The sequence below is a fragment of the Ochotona curzoniae genome, unplaced genomic scaffold (assembly GCF_017591425.1).
Source record: "Ochotona curzoniae isolate NIBS_2020 unplaced genomic scaffold, NIBS_Ocur_1.0 contig_64, whole genome shotgun sequence".
NCBI lineage: Eukaryota > Metazoa > Chordata > Mammalia > Lagomorpha > Ochotonidae > Ochotona > Ochotona curzoniae.
The window spans coordinates 12,236,939-12,262,294 of NW_024466502.1; the positions used below are offsets into that span (position 1 = coordinate 12,236,939).

The following is a 25,356-nucleotide window of genomic DNA, read 5'->3' on the forward strand; positions in this document are numbered from 1 at the left end:
GCCAACCTATGAGCCAAGCTCTCAACCTCTGGACTTGGCAACTTTCCAACCCTTGCAAGGATGCATGTGGAATACCACACGACTGAAATGGGAGTGTCAGGACAACAGGTGTCATTTGTGTCTTGCTCATGGCACACTTCCTTAAGCATAGTAGGCACTCAAACATTTGTTCTTGCAAATAAAATATTTCATCATGTGTTGGTACTTAAGAAGGCAATGGGGGATTTTTCTTTCTCTAAATCTACCGAGAGTGACAGGAAAGGAAAAGATTAGAGGAAGGAGAGGTAGTATCAGAAATTCACTCAGATGTCAGAAGAGATATGTATGAAAACTGTATTTCTTTTGCATACTTAAAACATAGCTAATGCGTTGCAGTCGTCAAATCTTTGGGAAAGACTGGCACTGTTATTTTCAGTTTTGCTCTTTATTATCAGCAGTACTTGGCGCAGCACTGCACTGAGCTGTCCCTTCCCTGGCTGTTGAGAATAATCCCCTTAAGATGGGGATCGCTTTAGAAGGCATTTCATCTCCTACACTGTCCGACTTCCTCGCTTGGCCATGCTGTGGAAGACATTTTGTGATTAATTACTCCTTTCTGTAAATCATCACAGAAGATGAAATAATCTGGAGCTCATCTCATTATGAATGTATGGGCTAACAATATTTCATTATCAAAGTCCGGAGTAGAAAAGAATAGCTTTACTTTAAAAAATATCCTAATAGCCAACAAGGGCCACACGTCATATGGAAAGCTTCCACTGTGGACAGTTGGTTGAAAATGAGTACCGGGCCCAGCGGCGTGGCCTAGTGGCTAAAGTCCTCGCCTTGAACGTGCCGGGATCCTATGTGGGCGCTGGTTCTAATCCCGGCAGCTCCACTTCCCATCCAGCTCCCTATCTGTGGCCTGGGAAAGCAGTCGAGGACGACCCAAAGCCGGGACCCTGCACCCCTGTGGGAGACCTGGAAGAGGTTCCTAGTTCCCGGCTTTGGATTGTCGCAGCACTGGCCGTTGCAGTCACTTGGGGAGTGAATCATCGGATGGAAGATCTTCCTCTCTGTCTCTCCTTCCGTATATCTGACTTTGTAATAAAAATAAATAAATAAATCTTACAAAAAAAAAAAAAAGAAAAGAAAATGAGTACCAACTCAGCTTTCTGGAATTCACGCCAACCAGAAGAGCAGACTCAATCCTGTAGTCCTAAACATCTTTAAGGTGAAAATACAAATTTGTCGAGGCAAACATGTTTTTGTTGTGACGTACAAGTGTTTCTTTTTCATGAGAATGGTTTTCTTACAGATCTGTTTATTTGAAAGGCAGAATGACAGAGAGGGATCGATCATTCCCTCTGCTGGCTCAGTCTCTAAGTGACGGCAGCTGTTGAGGCTGGGCCAAGCCAAAGCCAGGAGCCTGGAGCCTCACCCAGGTTTCCCACGAGCATGTTAACACAGGGATCTAGATCGGAAGTAGAACAACCAGGACTTGAACCAGCACTTTGATATCAGAGGCTGGCACCACAGGCAGTGGCTTAACTTGCAGTGCCGCAACACCATCTCCAATAATAAACTCTGAAGAGGCAGAGTGGCTGCATGAAGGAGAGCATGTGACAGTTTCATAACAGCTACAGCAAATGTTCAGTGAGCGAAAGAACTAACCATCCTGTGTGAGATGGTGTCTGTTGGGTGTTTCAAGGGAAGCAGAACATAAGCTGTAGCCCGGCTGGGAGACCCCCTCCCGCCCAGTGCATAGTGTTAACTCCGGTGATCTCTGTAGGCAGTAAGAATTCCAACAGCTTGTGATTTAGGGCCACACATGATATGGAATCACTCAGAGGTGTTGTGGCAAGTGAAGTTTTAGATAATATCAAGGAAGGGTTGTTTATTCCAAAAGGAACCACTAGGACCCCCTCACATCCCTTTGGTCAGTGAGAGAAAAGGAGCTAAGGCTTTTTCCCAGAGGTGTAGGATTTGCTCTCATGGGGCCCAGGACATAAGCCAGAAATCTTGAAAAACTATTGATGTAGAAACTTGGAGAGTTTTACAATGGTCCTTGTAGAACACCTGAGTTTTCCTGCAGCCTGTTTGGCTGGCACAGTTGAGTGTGATGCCACCAATGTTTGCGTCATGGTGCTGACTTGTTCTGGTGAGCCCTCTGAGCTGGCTGGAACTAGACTTCTGGCGTCCCAACAAGGAATGGGACGTAAATTTCTCTCCATTATCCCTGTGGCCACCCTTCTTCCACATTACAAGAGCAGAGTGCAGTATCTGCTGGGAGGTGCAGAAGAGATCTGTGCCGAGCTTCCTGCCTGCCTTATTCAAGCAGGAGTCCCATCCTCTTCTGTTCACATTACTGTTAAAAGTGCAACATTAAAGAACGTTAAATAGCAGCTAAAGGTTTGCCTAAGGGCAAGCATTTGGTGTAGCGATCACAGGCACCCTAGGAGGCAGCAGAAAATAGTTTAAATAGTTGGATCTCTGCAACCCAATGGAAAGGTGGAGTATTTCAAGCTCCTGACTTCAGCTGTTGTAGTCATTTGAGGAATGAACCAGCAGATGAGATCTCTCTCTCTCTCTCTCTCTCTCTCTCTCTCTCTCCCTGACTTTCAGACAAATAGAAATTTTTATAAACCATGTGCTCTGTGTATCTGAGAGCACCTCAGTGTTGCTGCCACTGTGTGGCTAGACACAACCGGACAATCAAAACTACTCAGATCACCCAAGTCTCTGCTTCAGGTGGAATGTGATTTTACACCACATCAGGTTATGTCCTGGCCAGCAACTTTGTGTTCCAGAAATATTTGTGAAAGGAATGTGCAAGGAGAGAGCTCCTGGTGGCTACAGTCCCCAGTCAGATGTCCTAGACAGGACGGAGCTCCACAGTGAGCAGGTGGCCAAGTGAGCCACGGCCAGTACTGAGCTTCCTTGCCATGACTTCACACTTTTCCTGGCCCTGATGACACACCCAGATGTCTTCCTGGTGTGGGTACTGTGATGCAGAGCCATACCCCTACTTGGGGTGTCTGCATCCCACATTGCAGCAGCTATTCAAGTCCTGGTTAGTCTGTTTCCAATACAGCCTTCTGTTGAGCTACCTGGGAGTTATCAGATGATGGCTCAAGTGCTTGGATCCCTACAACCACATGAGTGACCTAAGGCCCCTGACTTTGGCCTAGCCCAGCCTCAGCTGTTGCAGGCACTTGGGAAGTAAATCGGCACATGGAAGATCTCCCTGTCTCTCTGTCACTGCCTTAGAGTAAAATAAAATAAACTAATATACAATACCGCCTAAAGAAACAACTCCATCCATAGCTGTGGAACTGTGAAGTCTGACCTATAGAAAAGTCCTGTGTCTTGATCCTGTGACCCCTGCACACCCTGTCTTGAATCCATGCAGCTCCTACATGCTGCCATTTGTCAGACAGGCACCCCATATGGACTGAGGAGGCTATAGGGGCTGTAGTGGCACGAGTGGGCCCAGGAAGATATCCCAAGGCATGGGAGGTAAAACAAGTGCCCACTGAGCTCCTTACCAGGCACCTGCCCCCTGCTGGGTGCTCTTCCATGTAGCAGGACAGCAGGGCTATATTCTCATGGTTAAGAAATCAGTTGTCTCAGATGGTGGGAGAGGTGGGTGGTGGTGGTGCAGATACATCCACAGCTAATGATATGTCCATTCTTATCCTCACAGCACGAAGTCCAGTCTTCTCCCACTTGTCATCTTCACTCCAGGGACTCTGGACCATCCGTGCATACAGAGCCGAGAACAGGTTTCAGGAGCTGTTCGATGCATACCAGGATTTACATTCAGGTCTGTGCACTTCCACAAGTGCTGCTTCCCCAGTCTTCACTTCCTGTCCGAGCATATCTTCCTCTCTTCCTACCTTCCTGTTGATCCCTGTCAGAATCTGCTCTGCTCCTACCTCTTCCTCACAGGCTTGTGCCGAGTCCTGCGGCTCTTTCTGTCTCTTTTAAGCCAAAGGTCAGCAAACTTGTGTTTGCAAAAGACTCCCCTGTTAAGTGTTGGGCTTGGTGCACGGTGCTGTGTCTGTTGCCACCACTCATCTTTGCTCTTCTAGCAAGAAAGCAGGCACCAGGGTCGCATCAGCAATGGGCTGTGGTTGTGTTTCAATAAAACTTTATATCCAGAGACAAATGGTGGGCGTTCCTGATCTTGGACCATAATTTGACAGCCAAGAGCAAGCAGAGTGGCCAAAGTGAGAGGAAATTTGATTCCATGATTAGATTTGCCACCCAGTTTTAGTGTATTATTCTTTGTGTCAGTGAAATGATTTTTTTTTTCACTTTCAGGATTTCTTTTGAATTTACAAGTTCTGGTTGTTCTGTATTTTAAAAGTTAAATGGTTCCTTTAAAAACAGATGCAAACCACCATTTAGGTGGTTATTTAGATATACTGTATCCACTGCAACAGGGCACTTCCTTAAGTATGGAAGGTGCTGGAAGCATATCGGGAGGTACTCCGTCTGCTTTGGAGGAACTGGGGACAGTCAGCCATGCAAGCAGGTCAACTTCACAGCAAGCCCCATTATTGCAAGAAATGCACCTGGCAGACCATTTGTTCCGAATTCCTTTAACCTGACTGACATCTCATTGCGTCTTCCCACCAAGCTGCTGTACTGTGCTGTGTGTGGACCATGCATTGCCCTTGTCACTTTGCTTTCCAGAATCTTGAGATAACTTGAGTGGGCAGCGTGACTGTCCTACTCTGTAACTCAGCTGGCCAACGCCCTCTCTCACTTCTGATGCTTTTTTTTAATGGGTTTGGTTCTTCCTCACAACGCTGATTACGGTTCCCAAATCCAGAGGCGTGGTTCTTGTTTCTGACGACGTCCCGATGGTTTGCTGTGCGTCTGGATGCGATCTGTGCCATCTTTATCATCATTGTTGCCTTTGGATCCCTGATTCTGGCAAATAGTGAGTACAGATGCAACTGTTTATGGTGTGATTACAATGTGAGGCAGTGTTTACAGTTATTAAACTCCTGCCACCTTGCCTAATATCACATGCTGTTTGGGCCTAATGAAGTGTAGCGAAGCATTTAGAATGTCAGGAGTGGATGCAATTCGGCAGTGCGACCCATTTAGAAGAGACTCGTTTGGTCTTAAGAGATGCATTTTATCTCTCTTTGAATGGATCAGGGTCTCAACAAATAACATTCTGGACATTCCTGGCCATGTGTGACAGAAGACAACACAGTTCACCACTAAGCATCTTGTTCAGCTTAGAGCTTTAGGTTTTAGCTATGGGCTGATTGCGTCTGCAGGTCATCGGTGCCTAATGTGCTGCGTCCAGAAGGATTTCCATGTGAGTGAGCATTAGCATCAGCACCACGTGGTAACAGATGAGCAGGTGTTGGCCTGTGTGGTGTGAGGTCACCGTGCCTCACCCTTCCACCAGTACAACTCTGAATTACAGTATAAATAACGGAACAATGAGAGTAGTATTTTAGCTTCAAAAGCATTGGCCCTTGGAACTCAGGGCTTGTTTTCAGTGGTTTCCAAGTGTGGTTGCTTTGGAAGTAGGAAGTGGCATTGCATAATGGGTTCTGAAACCCTAATGATGAGTGTCTCTGAATAAAGACATTATTGCTGGCATAAATTATACTGTTTTTCAAGTGTGGGTCAATCCTGTTAGGACTAATGAACTGGCTTAATCATCTTTTTGTGTTTGTAATGAGGTTTCTTTCGTTGTAGCTTGACCTTGTTTAACAGCTAGTCAAAGTGTAGATTTTGCTATCATTGCATGCAGTTTGCTTAAGCGTTTAGAAGGTGTTGTCTCCGTGAAGTGGCAGATATGGCAGCAGGCTCCGGTCAGAAATGAGACTGGCTTTCATCTCTCCCTCTTCCTCCTGCAGCCTTGGATGCTGGACAGGTCGGCCTGGCCTTGTCCTACGCCCTCACCCTCATGGGGATGTTCCAGTGGTGTGTTCGGCAGAGCGCTGAAGTGGAGAATATGGTAATGTTTATGTTAACATTCTCGGCCTCTTCATGTCTCCTTACCATTAAATGGCATAAAAGCCATTCTTATGTAAAATATTAAAACTGTTATTTTTACATCGTAGCTCACAGAGTTTTTTAAGATCCTTCCTCCATCTGTTTAAAGTTAATGTAAAATACAATATATACATCTTTTTCTCAGTCTCATGGCTGCTATGTCAGCAGGTTTTATATTCATCACAAGCTGTCTTTAAATGCAATAAATGTCTCTGTAGGAGGGAGATTCTGAAATCCTAGAGAGGATGTAAGCTAATTTCCTAGAGGCCTGTTTATTTTTGTTTCATAATGAGTTATTCTTCATTTCTGGAAAAAGAAGAATTTAGTGTTTTGAGGTTGTTTGTTTAATTAATAGCCTCCCCCCACCAACAACTTCAGCATTTATTCTCTCGTTATTCCAATGAACAGGAGGCAGGAGGCCACAGACTTGCTGCTCTCCCTTCCAAGTAGGACAGCCCCCTTGGAATGTGGTAGGCACAGGTATCAGAACCATTTCCTCTTTCAAAAGTTTACACCTTGGGCATCTGTTGTGGCATAGAAGGCAAAGCCACTACGTGCAGTGTTGACATCCCTTAGGAGCACTGTTTGTGCCCTGGCTGCTCCACTTCTAATTTTCTTCTCTGCTAGTGGCCCGGGAAAAGGAGCAGCAGATGAGTCACGTGCTCGAGCAAGTTAAACTTCAACCTTTGGTGCCAGCATCCTGTATGGGTTCCTGTTACCATATGGGTACCAGTTTGAGTCCTGGCCACTCCATTTCCTGTCTAGCTCCCTGTTAGTGCCCTGGGAAAGCAGCAGATGATGCCCGAAGTGCTTGGACCCCTACACCCATGTGAGAGATATGGATGAAGCTCCTGGCTCGTGATTTCAGACCAGCCCAGACCAGCCAATTGGAGAGTGCACCAGTAGATAGATGATCTCTCCTCTGTCTCCCATCTCTGCTGTAACTCTACCTTTCACGTTACAAAATAACAAAACGAAAAACCTAGATCTTCATAAAAAGAAAAGAAATTCCTCATTTAATTCACTTGTGAGAAATAAGTAAAACCTTAGCACACATCCATGTCTCTGATGCCTTTAGTGTTACTGCAGTGTTAAAGGAAACAGGTCCCAAGGAAGGTGTCCCACACTGATGAACAAGCTTGTGAGTCATCAAAGTCCTCATCGGTTGCCTGCTTCACCTTTGGGAACATGAAGGTCTGAGATGTCCTTAATCAGCTGCAAATATAAGAGGAGCATTTCACTGCCCAATTTGTGATGCTCCCTGGGCCTCACTCTCTGGCTCACCTGCGTGCACGCCTTGTCTCTTTCAGATGATTTCAGTAGAAAGAGTGGTGGAATACACAGACCTGGAGAAGGAGGCACCTTGGGAGTCCCAGAAACGCCCACCGCCAGCCTGGCCCCAGGAGGGGGTGATCATCTTTGATAACGTGAACTTCACGTACAGTCTGGATGGGCCCCTGGTGCTGAAGCACCTGACGGCACTCATTAAAGCCAGAGAAAAGGTACGTTGGAATGTGTTCCTTTCAAGTCCCCGCTAAGATCTAGTCCTGTGCCTGCTTGCTCGGCCTCCTTGTGGATGTGTCAAGGGGCCGTGTGTTGCTCTGCAGATGCAGATTACATCAGAAATGATCCTTCCTTGGGAACTCACCCTGGAATGGGGAAAGCACCCTACTCTATATGCCTTGAGCAGCTGCGTGCCACCTGGCGGGTGCCAGGCCCTGCCAGGCTCCTGTGCAGGGCTCCAGGGCACAGACTCAGCCTGCCCCAGGACTCCGTAGCTGTCGTCTGATCACTCAGGTCAGCGCTTGGGATGGGAGCACTGGCCCTGCGGCAGGCTCCCATTGCTGCAGCCTGGCTTCCTTTCCTTCCTGCCCCTTTTGAAAGTCGTCCTCATCTTTCTGTAACCCGTGCTTGACTTTGGCTTCCCTGCCTTCTCGCCGTGGACTTTCTGAAACACACATGTTCCTCTGTTGGCTCCTGGCCTGGGCCAGCTACCAGAGTGAGGCCTCGGGTTCATACGAGCAGGAGCAGTGTGTGTAATTTGTCGTGGCCAGGAGCGACTATAACCCCATCAGGCCCCATGCTCAGAGAAAAAGAGATTAGGATGAAGGGAGTATTGTGGACACTGTGCCAGCAGTGTCTGTTTCACACTAATCTGGGGCTGTTGACTAGGACTAAAGCAGACGGAGCCCAGCAGTAGGAAGTTTTTCCCACCTGCTGCTCCAGCGTCAGCCCTGGGCCCTCATGCCCTTCCCCACTGAGGGGGCAACCAGTCCCAGTGCCGCTGTGCCCTGGCCAGCCTCCCTCCCCCCATCTCAGGATCCTCCTTGCTGCCTTCTCTTTCATGGATAGCTTGACTATCTCTGCCTCTGAAAGACTCTTCTCCTGCATTGTCCTGTCGCTCCTGCCCCGGGTGGAAGCAGGGTCTGGCTGGATACACCAGGTGCCATGTTTGAGTACGGTGGGATATGGCCTGGCACCTGCTGCTGTAAGAATGAGCCTGAAGGATGTTGTGCTTAGTGAGATTGTCCACCCAGGGAAGGACCATACTGTGTTTCTGCTTGTTTGCAGTAGTAAGAATCAGTCAAGACAGGAATGGGATTTCTGGGTTCTGAGAGCAGGGAGGAACAAGGAATTTTGCCATGGACGTGGCTTTGTGCTACAAAATTAGGATGCTGGAGAGAGAAGGTGGTGATGATGATGGCACGGAAATGAGGACGTGTCTAAAGCCTCTGACCATAATAGGTTTAATAGATTTGGTGCCACTGAGATCATAGATTTTATGTTTTCCACACAGCTTAAAAATTGTATAAAGTGTATTTTATGCATTTGACCCCAATTTTAGAGAAAGCACTGTGGCATGATTTGGCAACTCCCAGTTGGCTGCAGTTTCTTCGGGTTTGAGGACATTTCATATTCATCTCTGTTCCCTGGAGTGTGGTCTGCTCGGACAGGCACCTGGTGGGTGCTGAGGGTGCACTGACTGGGAGGTGAGGCGCAGGGAGGGTTAGCACGTGGTGCCCTGGTGACAGAAAGGTGTAGCTGCACAGCTGGATGCCCAGTTGCTATGCAGAGGACCTCTCAGGCTGGCTGCTAGTTATGCCCCCAGGCTGCTTGCCCTTCTGAAGATGGAGACGACAATTGTGCAAGCACAACCACGTGGCAGCTCTTGAAAGCAGAACTTTGACACAGTTTCACAGCACCACACGGGACACATGCTCCCTCATATATAAATGCGGTTGTTGCTCTTCCTTTATAAACGGAAATCTGTTCATTTGCACAAGTCTTAAATTCCCCTCTAAGCTCGAAAATTTGAATCATCTGAGAAGTATCCTCAGGGTTGTATTTCTCCATCTTAACCACCCCCTTCCAAATCATGAGATTATGTGAGATTCTCAAGTGGGTGAGGATAAATTGGATTTGAAGATGGAATTCTAATATCTGTGGGAACTTGACTTGGGATTTCTTGTGTCGGTTCTTTCGGGATTCATGTTAGCTCCAGAGTCGCGAGGTGGTCCCGCCGTGTGGATGTGTTTAGCTTTCTCTCCAACCCCTGTCCCAGCCCTGCCGTTGCAGGCCACCCCTTTGGGGTGGGTTCAACTGAGAGAGGCACGGTGGCAGGCTAGGACACAGGGTATGTCCCTGCACAGCACCAAAGACTTTTGTTTTCAATCTTTTCCTCTGCCCTGACTGCTGGAAGTTAAACAGGAAAATGTAATCAGTACTAAACAGGTGTCTAATTCATAGCAAAAAAAAAAAAAATGCAAGTAAAAATAAAGAATAAAATGAGGTCAATGACACCCCAGGCTTCCCAGTTAGATTTTCAACACTGGCTGCATTTTTCATTTAGATGATTTTGTGGTTGATTTGATCATTTTAGAGAGTACTGGGCCATTTTAAAGCTTCTTCCAGCTCTAGGGGTAATTGATTTGGGTTTGTTATTTTTTCCTTGCTCAGAGCTATTACTCAGATAATACATTTTTACAGATGTGTACTAGACCTTGCTATAATGTGCAAAAATATTAGTTTCTTGCGTTTTCTCCTTTTTTGCATAATGTTTTCTCAGAAAGCCCTCCTTTTATGCCTCTCAAGTTGCCCCCATTTCATGGCCCACTCTCTGTCTAATCCTGGCTTCTTGGACGGTGGTGCTGGTATCAGCCACTTCTGCATCTCCTAGGAACTTGCTAGAAATTCTGACTCAGGAACCCAGCCCCTCACCAAGACATGCTGAATCCCAGAATCGTATCTCCCACCCCGGGGAAGACCTGCCTCTCCCATAAGCAGCGTTGGATACCTGAAAACTCATAACTTCTAAGGAACTTCCTTTGACAACTGGACGCTAACCTAAGGCGTTTCCCCATTCCCTCTTGGAACTGCAACACCTGGGAGTTGTGGGCCGCTTGCTGCCTTGCTGCTTCCATGTTCTGCGAGTCACAAGTTCACCTTACAGTTTCTTTGTGCTGAGGTCGTGTGTGTCTTTGCTTCTTTCTGGCAGTTTTCATCCTGCCATCCAGCTGTCTGTCCACACAGCGTTCTAGGCCTCTGGAGCAGCCCAGGCACAGTGAAGTCTCGGAGTTCCTCGTGTTACCTGCTGGCCCACACGGGCCCCCAGGCTTGTCTGTTTTGCTGGTGCCTTTGCCCTCATAGCTGTGAGTTTTTCTCCCAGCCTTTGGTGTGGACTGTCAGCAGTCATGAGCCACCCACTCATCTCTGCTCAGAGATGTCAGCTCTTGTTCCCCCACCGTGTTCATCTGTGCCTGGCCATAAGTTCTGAATGGGACTAATTTCTTCTCTCTGAGCTGCCTGTCTCTGCTGTCTCCCTTCTAACTGGACAAAGAAAACCTGCCTAGCCACACACATGAGAGGCAGACCCTCAGAAACGTGGGGAAAAGAGAGACAGACCTGGGTGTGGTCCATTATTTTAGACAAGTTCATCAGTCTTACTGAGCCTTGAATTTTCTCTTTTGGCAAAAAAAAAAAAAAAAAAAAAAAAAAAAAGAACAGTAGGACCCACCCTCTGTAAACTGTTGTGTAACCTGAACAAAATAAGATGTGGAAAAGAAATAACACAGGGACCAACACAAAGCAAATGCTTGATCAAAGATAACTGTCATTGTCCTAGGGTGTAAAATGAACCTCACCACTTTGCATGCATAAACTGTATTCTGTCTCATGAAGATGAGAGATTGGCCATTTACTATCTGATTTCTGGTTATCAGATTCATGTGCCTATGTCTGTTTTTCTCTGTCCAATTTTTTTGTAACAACTTGAACAATATGGAAATAGATTTTCCACAGGTCTCAATCCTATTTTACTCAGCTGTCTGCAAAATTCCTTTTTTTTTTTTTTGCAATGAACACATCACAGAAAAAGCAAATAATGCAAAGGTGAATCTGACATAGATCCTGCCCTGAGTTCATAGAATCCAGTGAAGACACAAATATGTACATGGCTTCATGTGACTGGAGGTCAGGGATTTTTATGGATGTTTTAGGCAAAGGGTGATAGGCACTATAAGGGGTGGGAAAAGTGGAGCATTTTTGTGGAAGAAAGACCTGCAAATTAACTTGCAAACGTGTGGCTAGGAATTCAGCAGGTGGAAACGCATGTAAAAGGCATTCAGCTAGAGGCACAGACCTGAGCGTGGGTATGGTGTTGGGATTTGAAGAAATGGAGTTAGATACTAGGAGGACCCATGCTTCCTGGCTGCTGCTAAGGAAATTACCTCATTGGAAACTAAAAGTGTCATTAAGTCAGCTGGCACCCAGAACAGTCTTGCACAGCAGCAGAGAGCACTCAACATCAGTCCTTTCCCGCTTCTGACAGTGGGCTGGTGGAGGGCTTTGACCGTGACTCTGGGCCAGAAACTGCAAGAGAGACAATTGGATCATCTTCTCTAGCCCTGGGAAAGATCCAGACCAAAACCAAAGTACGGGGTTGGCATAGGGCTGTAATGGGCTAAGACAAAGCTAGGGACACGTACCTCTAATTTCAGAGTGTCAAGACCAAGTGCTTCAGATCCAACTTCCTGCTAATAAACCTTGTGGAGCAGCAGATGGTGGAATCCAGTGCTTGAGCCCCCTGCCATGTGCACCTGCATTTGGCTGGCCCAGCTTTGGCTATTCTGTGAACCAGCAGATGGAAGATTCTTGCTTGCTCTTGTTTTACCTTTCAAGTAGCTGAAAATAAATAAATAAAACTTTTTTTTTAGATTTATTTTTATTATTTTTTTATTGGAAAGGCGGATATACAGAGAGGAGAGTTAGAGAGGAAGATCTTCCGTCCGATGATTCACTCCCCAAGTGAGCGCAACAGCCGATACTATGCCGATCCAAAGCCAGGAGCCTCTTCCAGGTCTCCCACGCGGGTGCAGGGTCCCAAAGCTTTGGGCTGTCCTCGACTGCCTTCCCAGGCCACAGGCAGGGAGCTGGATGGGAAGCAGGGCTGCTGGGATTAGAACCAGCGCCCATGTGGGATCCCAGGCGTGCGTGCAAGGCGAGGACCTTAACCACTTGCGCCACCGCGCCGGGCCCAATAAAACTTTTTTAAAAAAATTGTAAATACGGAGTCTACTGAATTGTTGCCCTAAAATCTTTCTTTATGTGGAATAAAGTCCTAAGCTGAACCATTGAATTTTTCTTTAAAGGTTTATTTCTTTTTCTTGGAAAGGCAGATTTACAGAGAGAAGTGGAGAGGAAGAAAAAAGAAACAATCTTGTATCCACTGGTTCACTCCCCGAGTGGCTGCAATGGCTGGATCTGAGCCAATCTAAAGGCAGAAACCAGGAGCTTCTTCTGAGTCTCCCCCATGGGTGTGGGGTCCAAGGACCAAGGAACCATCCTCCCAAGGACCATCCTCCTCTGCTCTTTCAGGCCACAAACGGGGAGCTGGGAGGGAAGTGGTACAGCCAGACATGAACTGGCACCCATGTGGAATCCTGGCACATGCAAGCTGAGGATTTAGCCACTGAGCTATTTGCACTGGGCCCTGAACTATTGGATATTGAGGCCTTCTGTGTACAGGCTGGCGTGACATACCAGGTGTAGGGAACAGCATTTTCATGTTTTGCTCTCACAACCACCTGACAAGAGGCAGATTCAGGAGCACAGGAGGGAAGGGCAACGGGAGAGCCTGAGCGGAGGTTTCGCAGTGGGCAGCACCAGGCTGAGGTTTCCTATGAAGGTTGAATTGGAGGAGTAAGGGGAACAAGAGGGAGTGGGCAGCAGAGCAGTGGCTGCTGTGTCCTCTGAGTAGGATGGGAAGGGCAGTTCGCTGCTTTCTGGAATCAAATCAGTGTCATTGCAAACGAAGTCATAGCACTGAGGCTAGGCAAGTGCTCAAGAGAGGGCTGGGAGTGGAAATCAGCATTTTGTTTCTGGAGAGAGCACCTCACCTGGCTCCTTTGCAAGTATTCGTACCTGTTTCTGAGGATTTGTCACCAGCAATAAGTAAGACTGTTTGCAAAGGCTTAGAGCTTCAAGAATATTTACCATAATGTTGTTTATAACAGCACTCTATTGGAGACAGCCTAAATATCTACAAGTTGAGAGGTTGTTAAATACATTGTCTATATACTATATTAGTGGACATTAAATATTCTTTTTATGAAATAGTAAATGAGAACATTTCGAAAGTATCTTATAAATTCATCTGATTTTCTTTCATTAGTTGAGTTTCTGTCTTCAGGAAGACTTGCGTGTGCGTGAACACACTCAGGCACATCCAAAAAAAATGCATCCTCATATGAAGAGGGAATCTATTTGAGCTCTAGGGTTCTAGCCAGTATTAACTCACATTGCAGGTTCATTGGCACCGATAATAAGTTGATCAAAATTCATTTGTTCTTTAAAAACATCTATGCAGCCTTACACTGAGATGGTGGCTACAGGAATCAAAATAAGTGGATTGAGGTAAGAAACAGCCAAAGAACACTCGGGACTTGGCTCAGGCTGTAACTGAAGAAGGCGAGAGGAAGGGGGGCTGGGTGAGACGTGAACCTGGCAAAGAGTTTCTGAAGTTCACTGGAGAAGTCCAGTGCAGCAGTGGCTTCGAGCAGGGCAGGGAGGAATAGAGGACATGCTGAGTTCGTCGGGTGAAGAGAGGCCCAAGTGCAGTGTCTTTACATGTTGATGTCACCAGGGACCTCCCTGGTCTGAAAAATGGGGACAATGGCAAAACAGCTAGAAGGAGACCATCTCAACATTTCTCTTTGATGTAATGAGTATAATTGTATTGCTGTTGGTGATTTGGTAAAAATCCAGTAGTGACTTGAGCAAGACTTGCAAACTGGGGTCTGATGGCTAAATGGTAGAGAAAAACCAACAGAGCAAGAAACTTTTTTTTAATCTCTGTTTGAGCATGGAGCTCCTGGTGCTGAGATCCTAGATGGTTCTCAGATCACTGCTTCTCGGGGCTACCTCCCAGGGTTGTCTGCATGTCCGGGTCTGTACAGGTGGTTCAGGTGCTCACAGAGCTCATGGCAACTGGCTGTCCACACATCTTACAGCATGACATTTACCTGCCTTGATTTGCAAGTGAGAGCACCCAGAGGGCCATCCCATTAGAGCACCTGTTTGCGTGCTAGCTGCTCCCCCTCCAACCCAGCATCTTGCTAGTGGGAAAGCAGCAGCCAACGATCCAAATATTTGGGTCCCTGCCACCAACATGGGAGACCCAAATGGATTTCCAGGCCTCTAGCTTTGGCCTGCAGTGCTAGAAATTGTGGCTATTTGGGGAGTAAACAGCATATGGAAGCTCTCTGTCTCTCCTTCTGACTCTGTAACTTTGCCTTTCAAATAAAATAAATCTTGGAAATATAGAGTGATGTGCAACTATACACATAAGCCACTTACAAAAGGTAGAAATGGCTCCAAAGAGTAAAAGCTTAGATCAAGCTACTTTTTTTCACTTTTAATCTATGAATTCTCTTTTGAAATGCCATTATTGATCGTACAGGTTGAGTTTTCAAAGTGTTTAAGTATTCTAGTGGATTAATTTGTACAATTCCCAGCCTGTACTCAGCAGGCAGTGAAGTTCACTTTGTCTCAGTTTACAGCTGTGAGATGTAGATGTTTACTGAGTTGGTTTCGAATGATTGCAAATGTGCCTTGTGCCCTCTGCTGATGCCTGACTTGCAAATAAAAACAATGTCCCTCAGGATTGGAGATGCCCACTCGGCAGTTCACAGATGGGCAAGCGCCTGGGTTAAAAGGCCAGTTTCTGCCAGCAGTTTTTACTGCATGGTCGCATCCCTGACCGGCATTTTACCTGCGTTATAGTGACACTTTGATCTCATTGTCAGTGCACTTCATTTCTCTGTTTTGGCTTTCATAAGAGGAAGGATATTCAATATAAACCTTTCCCAGGAGGCGATTGGATGTATTAATTAGCTCACAAAATACCTTTTGAACTGCTCAGATGAAAGACCCCATGTAATAGCAGATGTTATTGTGTTGTTGATTTCATTATGCATGTTTCAATGAAAGACAGAAACTGAAACCTGTATTTTCTAATGTTAAGGTGTCTGCTTTGGAGAGAAGACAGCACTGAGTATTTAATATCCAGAAATGATTTGGTTTCTTTAGCAAAGGATTATTTGTCTTGAATGGCAGCATGCTGGGAAAATGAATCCTTGCTTGTGTTAACACTTCTGACTTGAGATGTCACCATCTCTCGATTACCCAACAAAGTCTCAAGGTTCAAGATGCTCAGTGCCAGGGTCAGCGTTGTGGTGCCATGGATTAGACCGCTGTCTGCAACTCCAGCAGCCCTTACATCCTGGCTGCTCTGCTTCTGATCCAGCACCGTGCTGATGTGCCTGGAAGAGCAGCAGCAGATGACCGAGTGCTTGTGCTCTGCAACCCATGGCAGAGATCTGAGTGGAATCCCAGGCTCCTGGCCTCGGCCTAGTCCAACTCTGGCCTCTTGTGACCATTTCGGGAATAAACCAGTGGATAAAAGATCTCTCTGTCTCTTTCTTTAACTCTCAAATAATTTTTTTAATGCCCAGATTCCAGAAGTACAGCTCATCTTTAAATCAGCTTCTTTTGTCATTCCCTTTCCATTGCCACAAGACAGATTGTTCATTTTAACTCTTGTTTCTTCATTGAATCTCAGCTGAGGCAGTTTTTGCTCCCCATTAGACATTACCAGTGCCTGACATGGCTGCATGTCACGTTTTGTTGTTGGTGGTAAGGGGGTATTCCTGGCATCTAATATCAGTTTACCAGTTAATAGATTCTGGTAAACATCCCACTTTGGGCAGAGTTGTCAGCCCCAAACATCAGCGGTGCTGAAGCTGAGCACTCCTTGCTTCATCTCCAAGACCAGAGTTTTCTCCTAGCTGTGTTGCCTGTTGCTTTGTTGTTCTTAATCCCTCCTCCTGGATCTCTTTGTAGGTTGGCATTGTGGGAAGAACAGGAGCTGGAAAAAGTTCCCTCATCTCAGCCCTTTTCAGATTGTCAGAACCTGAAGGTAAAATTTGGATCGATAAGATCTTGACAACTGAAATTGGACTTCACGATTTAAGGAAGAAAATGTCCATCATACCTCAGGTAGGCAAGTCGGAGCGTTCTCACTGTGCCTTTTATAAGGGCACCGAAGTTTAATTGCCTTTAATTTTATTGCTTTTTTTTTAATTGGAGGAAAGGATTGATCTTTCTCCCTACCATAGCAAGTAGCTTCAAGAGGGATTAGCATGAGATACCTGGGCTGATTTTCCTGTTCATTTGGTGTTGCGGGTGTAAGTTAGAAAAAAAGACAGAGATATTTAACTAATTGGTGATTTCAGCCAAGGAGGTGGTACAGGATGGAGAGGAAGGACATGGGAAGGCACTTCCGGTCGCCTGTATAGCTGCCCCTGGGAGCTGTTGTGAGCACTGAGCCTGTCTCTATGGAGTGAATTCTCAGCTGCTCTCCTGCCCCTCCTCTGCCTGGGCTGCAGTGCCGTTTTCTCTTGTTCTGCTTCTTCCCAGCAGTGAGGTTGGATTCTGTGCAGCACAGATGCTGTAGTCACAGGAAGTATTCACTGGGTAGTTCTCCAGGTACATGGCCCTGGGCAGTGGACTTTGTCCCCACAGGCCTGGGGCCTGCAGCTGCGGGGCCTCCCTACCCCTGCCCTGTGCTTTGACGCTTCTGTGCATTCAACTCCAGACTTGCTGCTGTTGGGAGTTTCTGATTTGGGGTTTTTTACACTCTGCTGTGATCTGGCCATCAAAGGAGCTGAGGAACACACACACACACACACACACACACACATACACACTCCCTCTCAAGATGAGGGCTACAGAGAAAAAATGCCAGGTAAGCAGGCTCCCTGGCAAGGGAGTGTAGAGTGTTTAGCTGCTTGTTTGCTTGGAAGCATAGAGAACATGACCCTCCAAGAGAAGGAATATGAGGCTTCTACTTTATAACCTGGGGCAGCTATTCCTACCCACCACCAGCCGTGAGAAAATTAGGGTTGCCATCATTGATTGTGAGGTCAAGATAACTGAACCACAGTGGGAAACAACTACCTATTCATTAGGATGAGTAATATAAAGACAAAAAAAAAAAAGCAGAATATACTAAGTGTTGATGAGAACATGGAGAAATTAGAACCCATATGCTCTGTTAGTGGAGTGTAAAATGTTGCAGCTACTGTGGATAATAAAAGGAATGTTCCTCAAAGCATTAAAGGTGAAATTACCAAATAATCCAGCAGTTCCTGTTCTGAGTGATACCCAAAAAAGATGGAAAGCAGGGTCTCAAGGAGATAGTTTAATAACTTTGTGCATAGCAGTTCATAACATATTGAGCCATAATAACTCAAATGTATATCCACAGGATAAAGGTCTAAATAAAATGTACTATGTCCATAAAGTGGACTATCTCTGGATCTTCAAAATGAAGGAAATTCTCAGACTCATTACAGCACAGATGAACCTTGAAGGCATCATGCCAAATGCAGCAGGACAGTAACAAAAGGACAAGGACTGGGTGATTCTGCTAATGACGTGGCACCCGAGGTAGTGACGTTTCTGGAGACAGAAAGAACGATGACCGCCAGCAGCTGAGAGAAGGGGGAGCATGGATGTGCATTGTTTGCTGATGCAGAGGGGAGTGAGCTGCCGAATGCTGAGACATTGAACCGTACACTTTAAACTGTTTAGGGTGGGAAATGCCACACTCCATGTTGTATAGCCTATCAGAAAAAAAAAAAGGTAATTTTCAGTAGTTAAGGGTCCTTCTGGCCACGAGAAGCAGGACTTGGTGGCTGTGGTAGGAAAGGACCACTTAACTTCCACTTATATTTGGGTTGTCCCCATCCCAGAAATAGGCCAAATCCAAGTCACTTTGCAGAGATGATGGGCGTGTCTGTAAAGTGCTTTCATATCCCTGGATGAAAGGATGGAGAAACATGCCCTGTGTTAGTTTTAATGCTTCTTAATAAGAAGTGGTTCTATGCTTGCATACATGAAAGAACTCTAAATAAAGAAGTAGCGTTAGATGATTCTTGGCTCCGCCGGAGCTGTTTTGGAAGCACATCTGAGCAAAAACTAAGCACACCTTGACATCACCAGCTTTTGGTTCCGTTCCATGGGTTTCCACCCTGCTTTGGAGCAGACGCTCTGTGTATGCACTGTAGAGAGTGCTTACAAAACAGCACTGAGCTTCGTATCCGTGTACATCATGATCGCCAAGCATTGTAAACACAAAACCTTTATTCTCCAGCTGTGTGTGCCTTTGTCTCCAAGGCACCACGTTGGGTAGTAAAAGGCGAAGTCTGGAGTGGATGCAGACAGGGAAGCCATGAACATCCCAGGTGGGACCACTTTCACAGCCAGCACTGAGTGTCCACAAGACCACGTTTGATGTCCCCTCTGCCTCCTATGAAGGTACAAGCTTGATGAAGTTACTGCAGGCTCCGCTGTCCCTCCTCATACCAAGTTTGGTAAATGCCGTGCCGATTTACCTGGACAAGAAAATGGCCTGGTGCCTAATTCTTGGAATTGTTCAGTAAACAGCATCTGTTATTAAGAGTTGGGGTAGGGACCTTCTGATAACACCTCCTGGAAGGAGTTGGCTTGCTCATTTCTGTTTATATTTTCGTGATCTTCGGTGGTTTTCTTCAAACAAAGTTGTTTATATACGTTATGTGAAGTGGCAAAAAAGAAAAGAAACAAGAGGCACTCAATAGATTTAAAGAAAAAAAAAAACTCAGGCCCAATTTGTGACTTTCTCACAAGAAGCAGGAGGTGAGACGTGACTTTTGTTTTGTGTTTTCTGCCTTTATCCCGCCCAGTCCTCCCAGCTTTGCAACCCAGTGCCCTCCACCCCGTGAATACTTGGCAGGCCCCACGGAGAGCACTGACATTTTTCTCCTGCCTGCCAGCATTCCTTACTATTTTTTGCCAGTCCTGGAGGACCACGCCGTTTCTCTCATTTTCATGGCTCCAGTGGAGTCCCTGACAAGTGACACAAGCAGTAATCAATTCCGAACATTTGCTTTCGCTTTCTTTCACTCAGACCTCTCACGGAGTCCCCACCACAGCTCTTTTGTCTTCCTCATGGAACAGATTTGGAAACTGAGTCCCCCGGAGCTTCGCCGACTTAACAAGTCAGCAAGCAGAGCATAAACTCGGGCTGGATGTAAGAGAGACCCTTGGTTCCTGCTGGACACTCTCTTAGACTGTAAAACAGCATCCGCCGTAGGAGATCTGCCCTAAGACCCATGGGGGCATGGCTGGAAGCATGCACGCGTACACACACACACACACACGCACGTGGAAACAGATACTTCACAAAACAGTGTGACTGTTCCCTGCACTCTGATATTTTCTATTATAGCCATTCTATTCTACTTCATATAAAGACAAAATGATGGTCACGAGCCACAGAATTGATTTCATGATCCATTGGTTGCACCTGCACGTTGAAAGATAGCGTGCCTTTCTGTCCTCCTGGCTTGGTGGGCCTCCTGCTGCCTGTCACCCCCATGCCAGAAAACTGGTTTGTCATTGATTCTCACATCAGCCCCTACAAGGTGCACGGCGTGAGCCCTGCGGTCCAGGACGGAAGCTGGGAGTCAGGCCGATCCACCACTTCTCTAAAAGGAAACAGCCGACAGCAGCAGAGTCAGAACTCGGGACTGGCGGACTCCAAATCTGATTGGGTTTTCTTCTGTGGACGTTGATTGAACAGAAAGTCTCATCCTTCCTTCTACCTGCTGTTCCTGTCTGCCACTCTAAGACAGAATTGTCGCGACGTAACAGAGGAGAACAAGCACAGAGCGAAGTTGAAAGATGACTTCTCTGGCAGCTTTGTCTAGTCTGCACAGTTAGGTGGTTGAAAGACAAGAATTGTTTATGATTATTTGCCAGAAAAAAAAAATCAACCCTTGGCATGAAAAGAAAATTATTTTTGAAGCAGGGATTTGCTCGTGTCTGTGTCACAGGTTCATGAGCGTCAGGACAACCCGGGCCGTGCTTTGCCTGGTTGCAGTCTTTCTTCACCTGCCGGCTGCAGAGGGGGCGAAAGCCTCTGGATCGGGAGACTTGACCTGACTTGAAGGCTCCTGGCTGCACTGCAGGAATCACAAATCTCTGTCACCCCGGGAGTGGGGAGTAGTGCCTTTTGTGTCCCAAGTTTCCTGATTTAGGGAGCCTACCCTGTTGGGAGGGAACTCCGCCACAGGGGCATGGCGCAGCCCTTCCCTAGTGAATAGGGTTCGACCCCTTGACTGATGGCACAGGATCCTTTGTCACTGATGAGCCCACAAAGAGCAATGCAGATTTAGGGCTCAGTGACCTGGTTCCAGGCATGTGAGGTGGTGACTTACACACTCACCACCAGTCTTTGAAGGCCTGTTTCAGAACAACTTCTCTCTCCATTAAGAGTGGACTCCTGGGTCTGGCGCAGTAGCCTAGTGGTTAAAGTCCCCCCCCCCCCGCCCCGCTTTTGAATGTTCCAGACTTTGTACCCACATGGGAGACCCAGAAGAAGCTCCTGGCTCCTGGATTCTGATTGGGTCAGCTCTGGCTGTTGTGGCTAATTGGGGAGTGAATCAATGGACAGAAGATCTTCCTTTCTGTTTCTCCTCTCTGTATATCTGACTATCCAATAAAAATAAATAAATCTTTTTTAAAAACTGGATTCCTGATGTCACATTCAAAGTGTTAGGAGTAATCCAACGGTGGAAACGCTTCCCAACTCATTTCCTTAAGCAAGATGGGAAGCTGTGCCCAACAGTGGCTAAATGTGCTGTGTAAGGGGAGCCTGTAGAGTGAGGCTGCCTTCAGGGTCTGGCATTCTTATCACTAAGATCGGGCAAAATGGATTTCAAAATTGTCTTTGGATTTTTTTTTTCTCACAGAGCCCCTATCCTGTTTGGCACAAAGCAAATGCTTTCAATTGAAGAGTAATTCCATACAAAGTCAACATTTATGATAGCACCTTAAGGGTTGGCACACATCAACAGCTGTAATCTTTATCATGATTAAACAGATGCCTTTTTATGTATTTAATAGATCAGAGCCAAGCAGTGTTTCTTAAACAGTCCTCTCTAGTTCTTGGTGTTTCTGCTCTGCGAGTGCTCTCCCTTCAGTAGGTTGCAAAGGTTAACTAGAGCTGTGTCTCGTTAAGCCTTCTTCTTTTATTATTACCTGATTTTTTTTTTTCTTTTTGAGTGCAAAACTCAAAGAGCAAAAGAGATGGGTATGCTGTTACCAGTAAAAAAAAAAAAGAAAATACAATTGGATCCGAGCCTGCTGCAGTGGCAGCTTTGTTTCTGCACACTGAAGTCTTCATTAAACCCCTGGAACTGCCCCCCTGGAGCTGGTGACCTTTTTGTATCTAAAGAAGACTTTACACGACTTAAATTCTTCTTCCTTTGTTGGAGAACAATGTGCTTTTCTTCTGAAAATAGAAGACGATCGGTTCATTCAGAGGCTACGGATTTATAAAGGAAAAAAAGGAGAGGACCTGAGATTGAAAGTGACTTCAGGTGATCCCCTCCTGGAGCCTGGGAGATGAGTTGCCCCTGAAGAACCCTGGGCTGCACGTGGGAAGGTAGCTTTGAGGCCACCAGGCGAACTTCAGGGCTAGCCCCTGGGTTTTAGTTCACAGAAGTGTTCTGGCTAGGGACCCAAAAACAGGTTAGGGGACAGTGAAGTGTTGTGCTGTCTCCTGGTGGTTTGTAACTACCTGGGTATTTTCTTTTTTTGTCTTGGCCCCAGATCGTCTTCAGTGTCTGGGTAGAGTTTCTTGAGATAATGAGAGGCTTGTCTTCCTTTGTATCCTGCCATGGATACAAAGGGGCTGGTAGGACGAGTTTTCAGTCTTGCAGTTGTATGCAGGGATTATCCGTTTACTGCGTTAAATGCTTTGATTCTGTGTGGCCATTTTTGGGTCACATGCCTTGTACGAACTTGTGTTAGATTAGTAACAGGATGAAGTGACTACTGAGCATGACTCCGGAGATTAAAAAAATAATAATGATAATGATAAGTACAAACTTTCCATTGTATTGAAAAGCAAGTGTGCTACTGATGTGTTCTGTTTACCATATTTTAACGAAAAAGAGCATTTGTTTTCCTGGTCATAATGTGCCAGCTGACTGGAATTTAAATCTTTAAAAAAAATAAAGTTTAAGCATGAATGAATGAATTACACTTAGGCTTACACATGTTGTCTACATTAATATGATCTGTCAAGGTTGTATTCTTCCCAGAAACCCGTGCACTGAAATATTCTGGCGGCAAACATTTTTACAACACTTCTTTATGAGTTTAGTTTATTAACATCATTGCATGGAGATGGGTTCTTTAAATAATAATATCTATTAGAAATGATAATTAACTTGACCTTTACCTGCTCTTCAGGTATATGTCTACATGAGCACTTCACTATCTTTTGAAGGTAGTAGAGTGATTTCTTATTTGGCAAATGGACAGAAGTAGATTGAGTGGAAGCCAGAATGAACAGTGTGCATAAAATACACTGACTCTTGAAACCAGACATTGTTAACAAATTGCATGCTGATTTTAAAGAAAAATATAGCCTCGGTCAGTTAATGTTGCATTAAATCAGTCCTTTCATTCAACAAGTTTTGATTGAAATTTTCCTCCTTATTAAGTGATATTATTTGGCATGTCACAACAAGGAAAAAATCATCTTGTTCACTATATTATGTTCTTCCATCTGGTATTGCAAAATAAACATGAGTAATTGCCCAATATTTCCCCATGAGTTGACAGGATAGATTTAATTGAGGTCCCTTTCAGCAGGGGGAAATGCTTACACTCAACTTTTGTCCCGTTTTCATCAGTCAGCAGTGAGTGATAATGACAGAACCCTGTTCGGATCTGTGGAGTAAGGGTCCCAGGCGGTGTGCAGAGCTCCTGTAAGCAGCTGCAGGTGTTGCACAAGCCCCCGCTGAGAAACCTGAGCCGTAGCGCAATGGGCTGCGATTGTGACCACCCCAAACATAAGCTGCAGTTCTTCATCAATGTTTAGGTGTCATCCCTCTGAAACCCATGTGGCTGCTGCCCACAGTTGAGAGCCCTGCTGAGGAGGTGGGTGCAGCCTCCCTCACCTGGCCACTTCATTTCTGTAAACTTCATCTAGGCAATGAAGGAGGAATCACTTAGCATGTTGGCATCTTAGAGGTGGTCATTGCAGTAACAGAAGTGTAAGTAGAGTGATGGTTACACTCCTGCCAAGAAATTTCTCGGTTGCTTATGTTCGTCTTAGACCTTAAATTCAGTCGTTTTAAGGGAGACTTTAAATCTAGCTTTTGGAATTTTTTCCGTGCAACCCGATGATCATCCTATAATTTTGTATAAACAGTGATGTTTGTTGTTAACCCTTTAAGAAGGTCATTGGTGATTTCATCAATTTTGTACAGTTTTTTCAATGGGGAATTGTCCTATGGGCTACACAACTTTTGGTGGCACACCCTTTGCCTTACCCAGCTGTTTTCCCCTCACCCGTCTTAACTCTGAGGCACTAGGGACGAGTATCAGCATCTTGCTGAGTGCAGAATTCATGGCTGGAGAGAAGAAATAGCTGCCTCCTCAACTTCTCTCTTGGGCTTTTGAGAAGTCGGAGGGGAAGAGTCCAGCTCTGTGGCCAGATGAGGTTTAAGGCTCATGGCTCTCGTGAGCAGTTCTGCAGTACCCAGAGAGCAGCCACTGGGGTGTTGCCTTGTCAGACTGGGGCTGTGTACTCTGTCTGGTTCTTCGATAGAAGCACATTGGGCTTGTGGCCTGCGATACTGGAGTCCAGGAGTAATCTGAACGAAGCTAATATCAGTTTCTGTACAAGATGTTGGTCTTGAAATCCAGAAAGAGGCATGCATTTCGAGAGCAAGGTAGCTCCTGAACTACACGCATTAGAAGAGCTAATTAAATAGAAATAGTTCTATTCCATGCCTTGCTTCGCAATGAGTTTCAGATTACCCTACCCTTTGAGTTATTCTTTAGGTTCTGACCGCCTGGTGCAGAATCTGAAGCCGTGGCTGCGTGAACAAATGTCCTCCTGAGCCGAATGCCCCGTCGGGACATGTGGAAAGATTCCCAGTCAGCTTCAGCACAAATATGAAAATATTTTATCATTTTTGTTTGGAGGCACAAATTTCATCACGCTGCTGGTGAACTCCCAGCATACGGCTCATTTTTAGGGTTCTTGGTATGTGAAGGCCCTCAATAATCACAGCCTATACTTCCTGTTGAGCTAGGAAAGCGTCTTTATTTCCTTTTTTAAGATGACCCGCTACCGCCATCTCTTTTGTTAGTGTTCTGTGGCCCGGAAGATGTTTTGGCGCATACTTGACATGATGGGAAAGTAATAGAGATGTTTTGTAAATAGGCATTTAACACCTAACCATCAGTGATTATGGTAAATTTGGGATTTTGTTGGGGATGCTTTTGTATTTTAATTTTATTCTGCAAGTTAGCCTTGGGATTAAAAAGAGGCTGTAGTAATGATACTGACTCTCTTGATGCATAGGAGCCTGTTTTATTCACTGGAACAATGAGGAAAAACCTGGATCCGTTTGGTGAGCACACAGACGAGGAGCTGTGGAATGCCCTTGAAGAGGTAATTTACCAAGCGCAATTATCCTTAATTTGTTAGCATCAGTGTATATGTGTGTGTGTTAACAGCATTGCTGGCAGTTAAGAGAAGCCTATTGGCTTAATTTTGTTCATCACCCAGGAGAACAGTGATAACATGGATAACACAAGAAATATCTCATATTCTCATTTTTAATTTCCAAATTGTAGTCCAAGGCAACTAGACATGCTATCTTACGTGTTGCGGGCAGAGCACTTAAAATACTCAGAGCTGTATAGATGGGTTGAAATTCT

General features: G+C 45.7%; 1 protein-coding gene across 7 annotated transcripts in view; it reads left to right on the forward strand.

Moving 5' to 3' along the window:
* The window catches only part of ABCC4 (ATP binding cassette subfamily C member 4), a 234,314-nt gene that overhangs the window by 175,533 nt on the left and 33,425 nt on the right, over positions 1-25,356 (forward strand). For all 7 annotated transcript variants that reach the window (XM_040991240.1, XM_040991237.1, XM_040991242.1 and 4 more), the window contains 6 exons: positions 3,686-3,805; positions 4,820-4,930; positions 5,871-5,971; positions 7,320-7,511; positions 16,408-16,563; positions 24,998-25,087. In XM_040991240.1, coding sequence (XP_040847174.1) covers positions 3,686-3,805; positions 4,820-4,930; positions 5,871-5,971; positions 7,320-7,511; positions 16,408-16,563; positions 24,998-25,087 — 770 coding nt within the window. The remainder of the gene's footprint in view (positions 1-3,685; positions 3,806-4,819; positions 4,931-5,870; positions 5,972-7,319; positions 7,512-16,407; positions 16,564-24,997; positions 25,088-25,356) is intronic.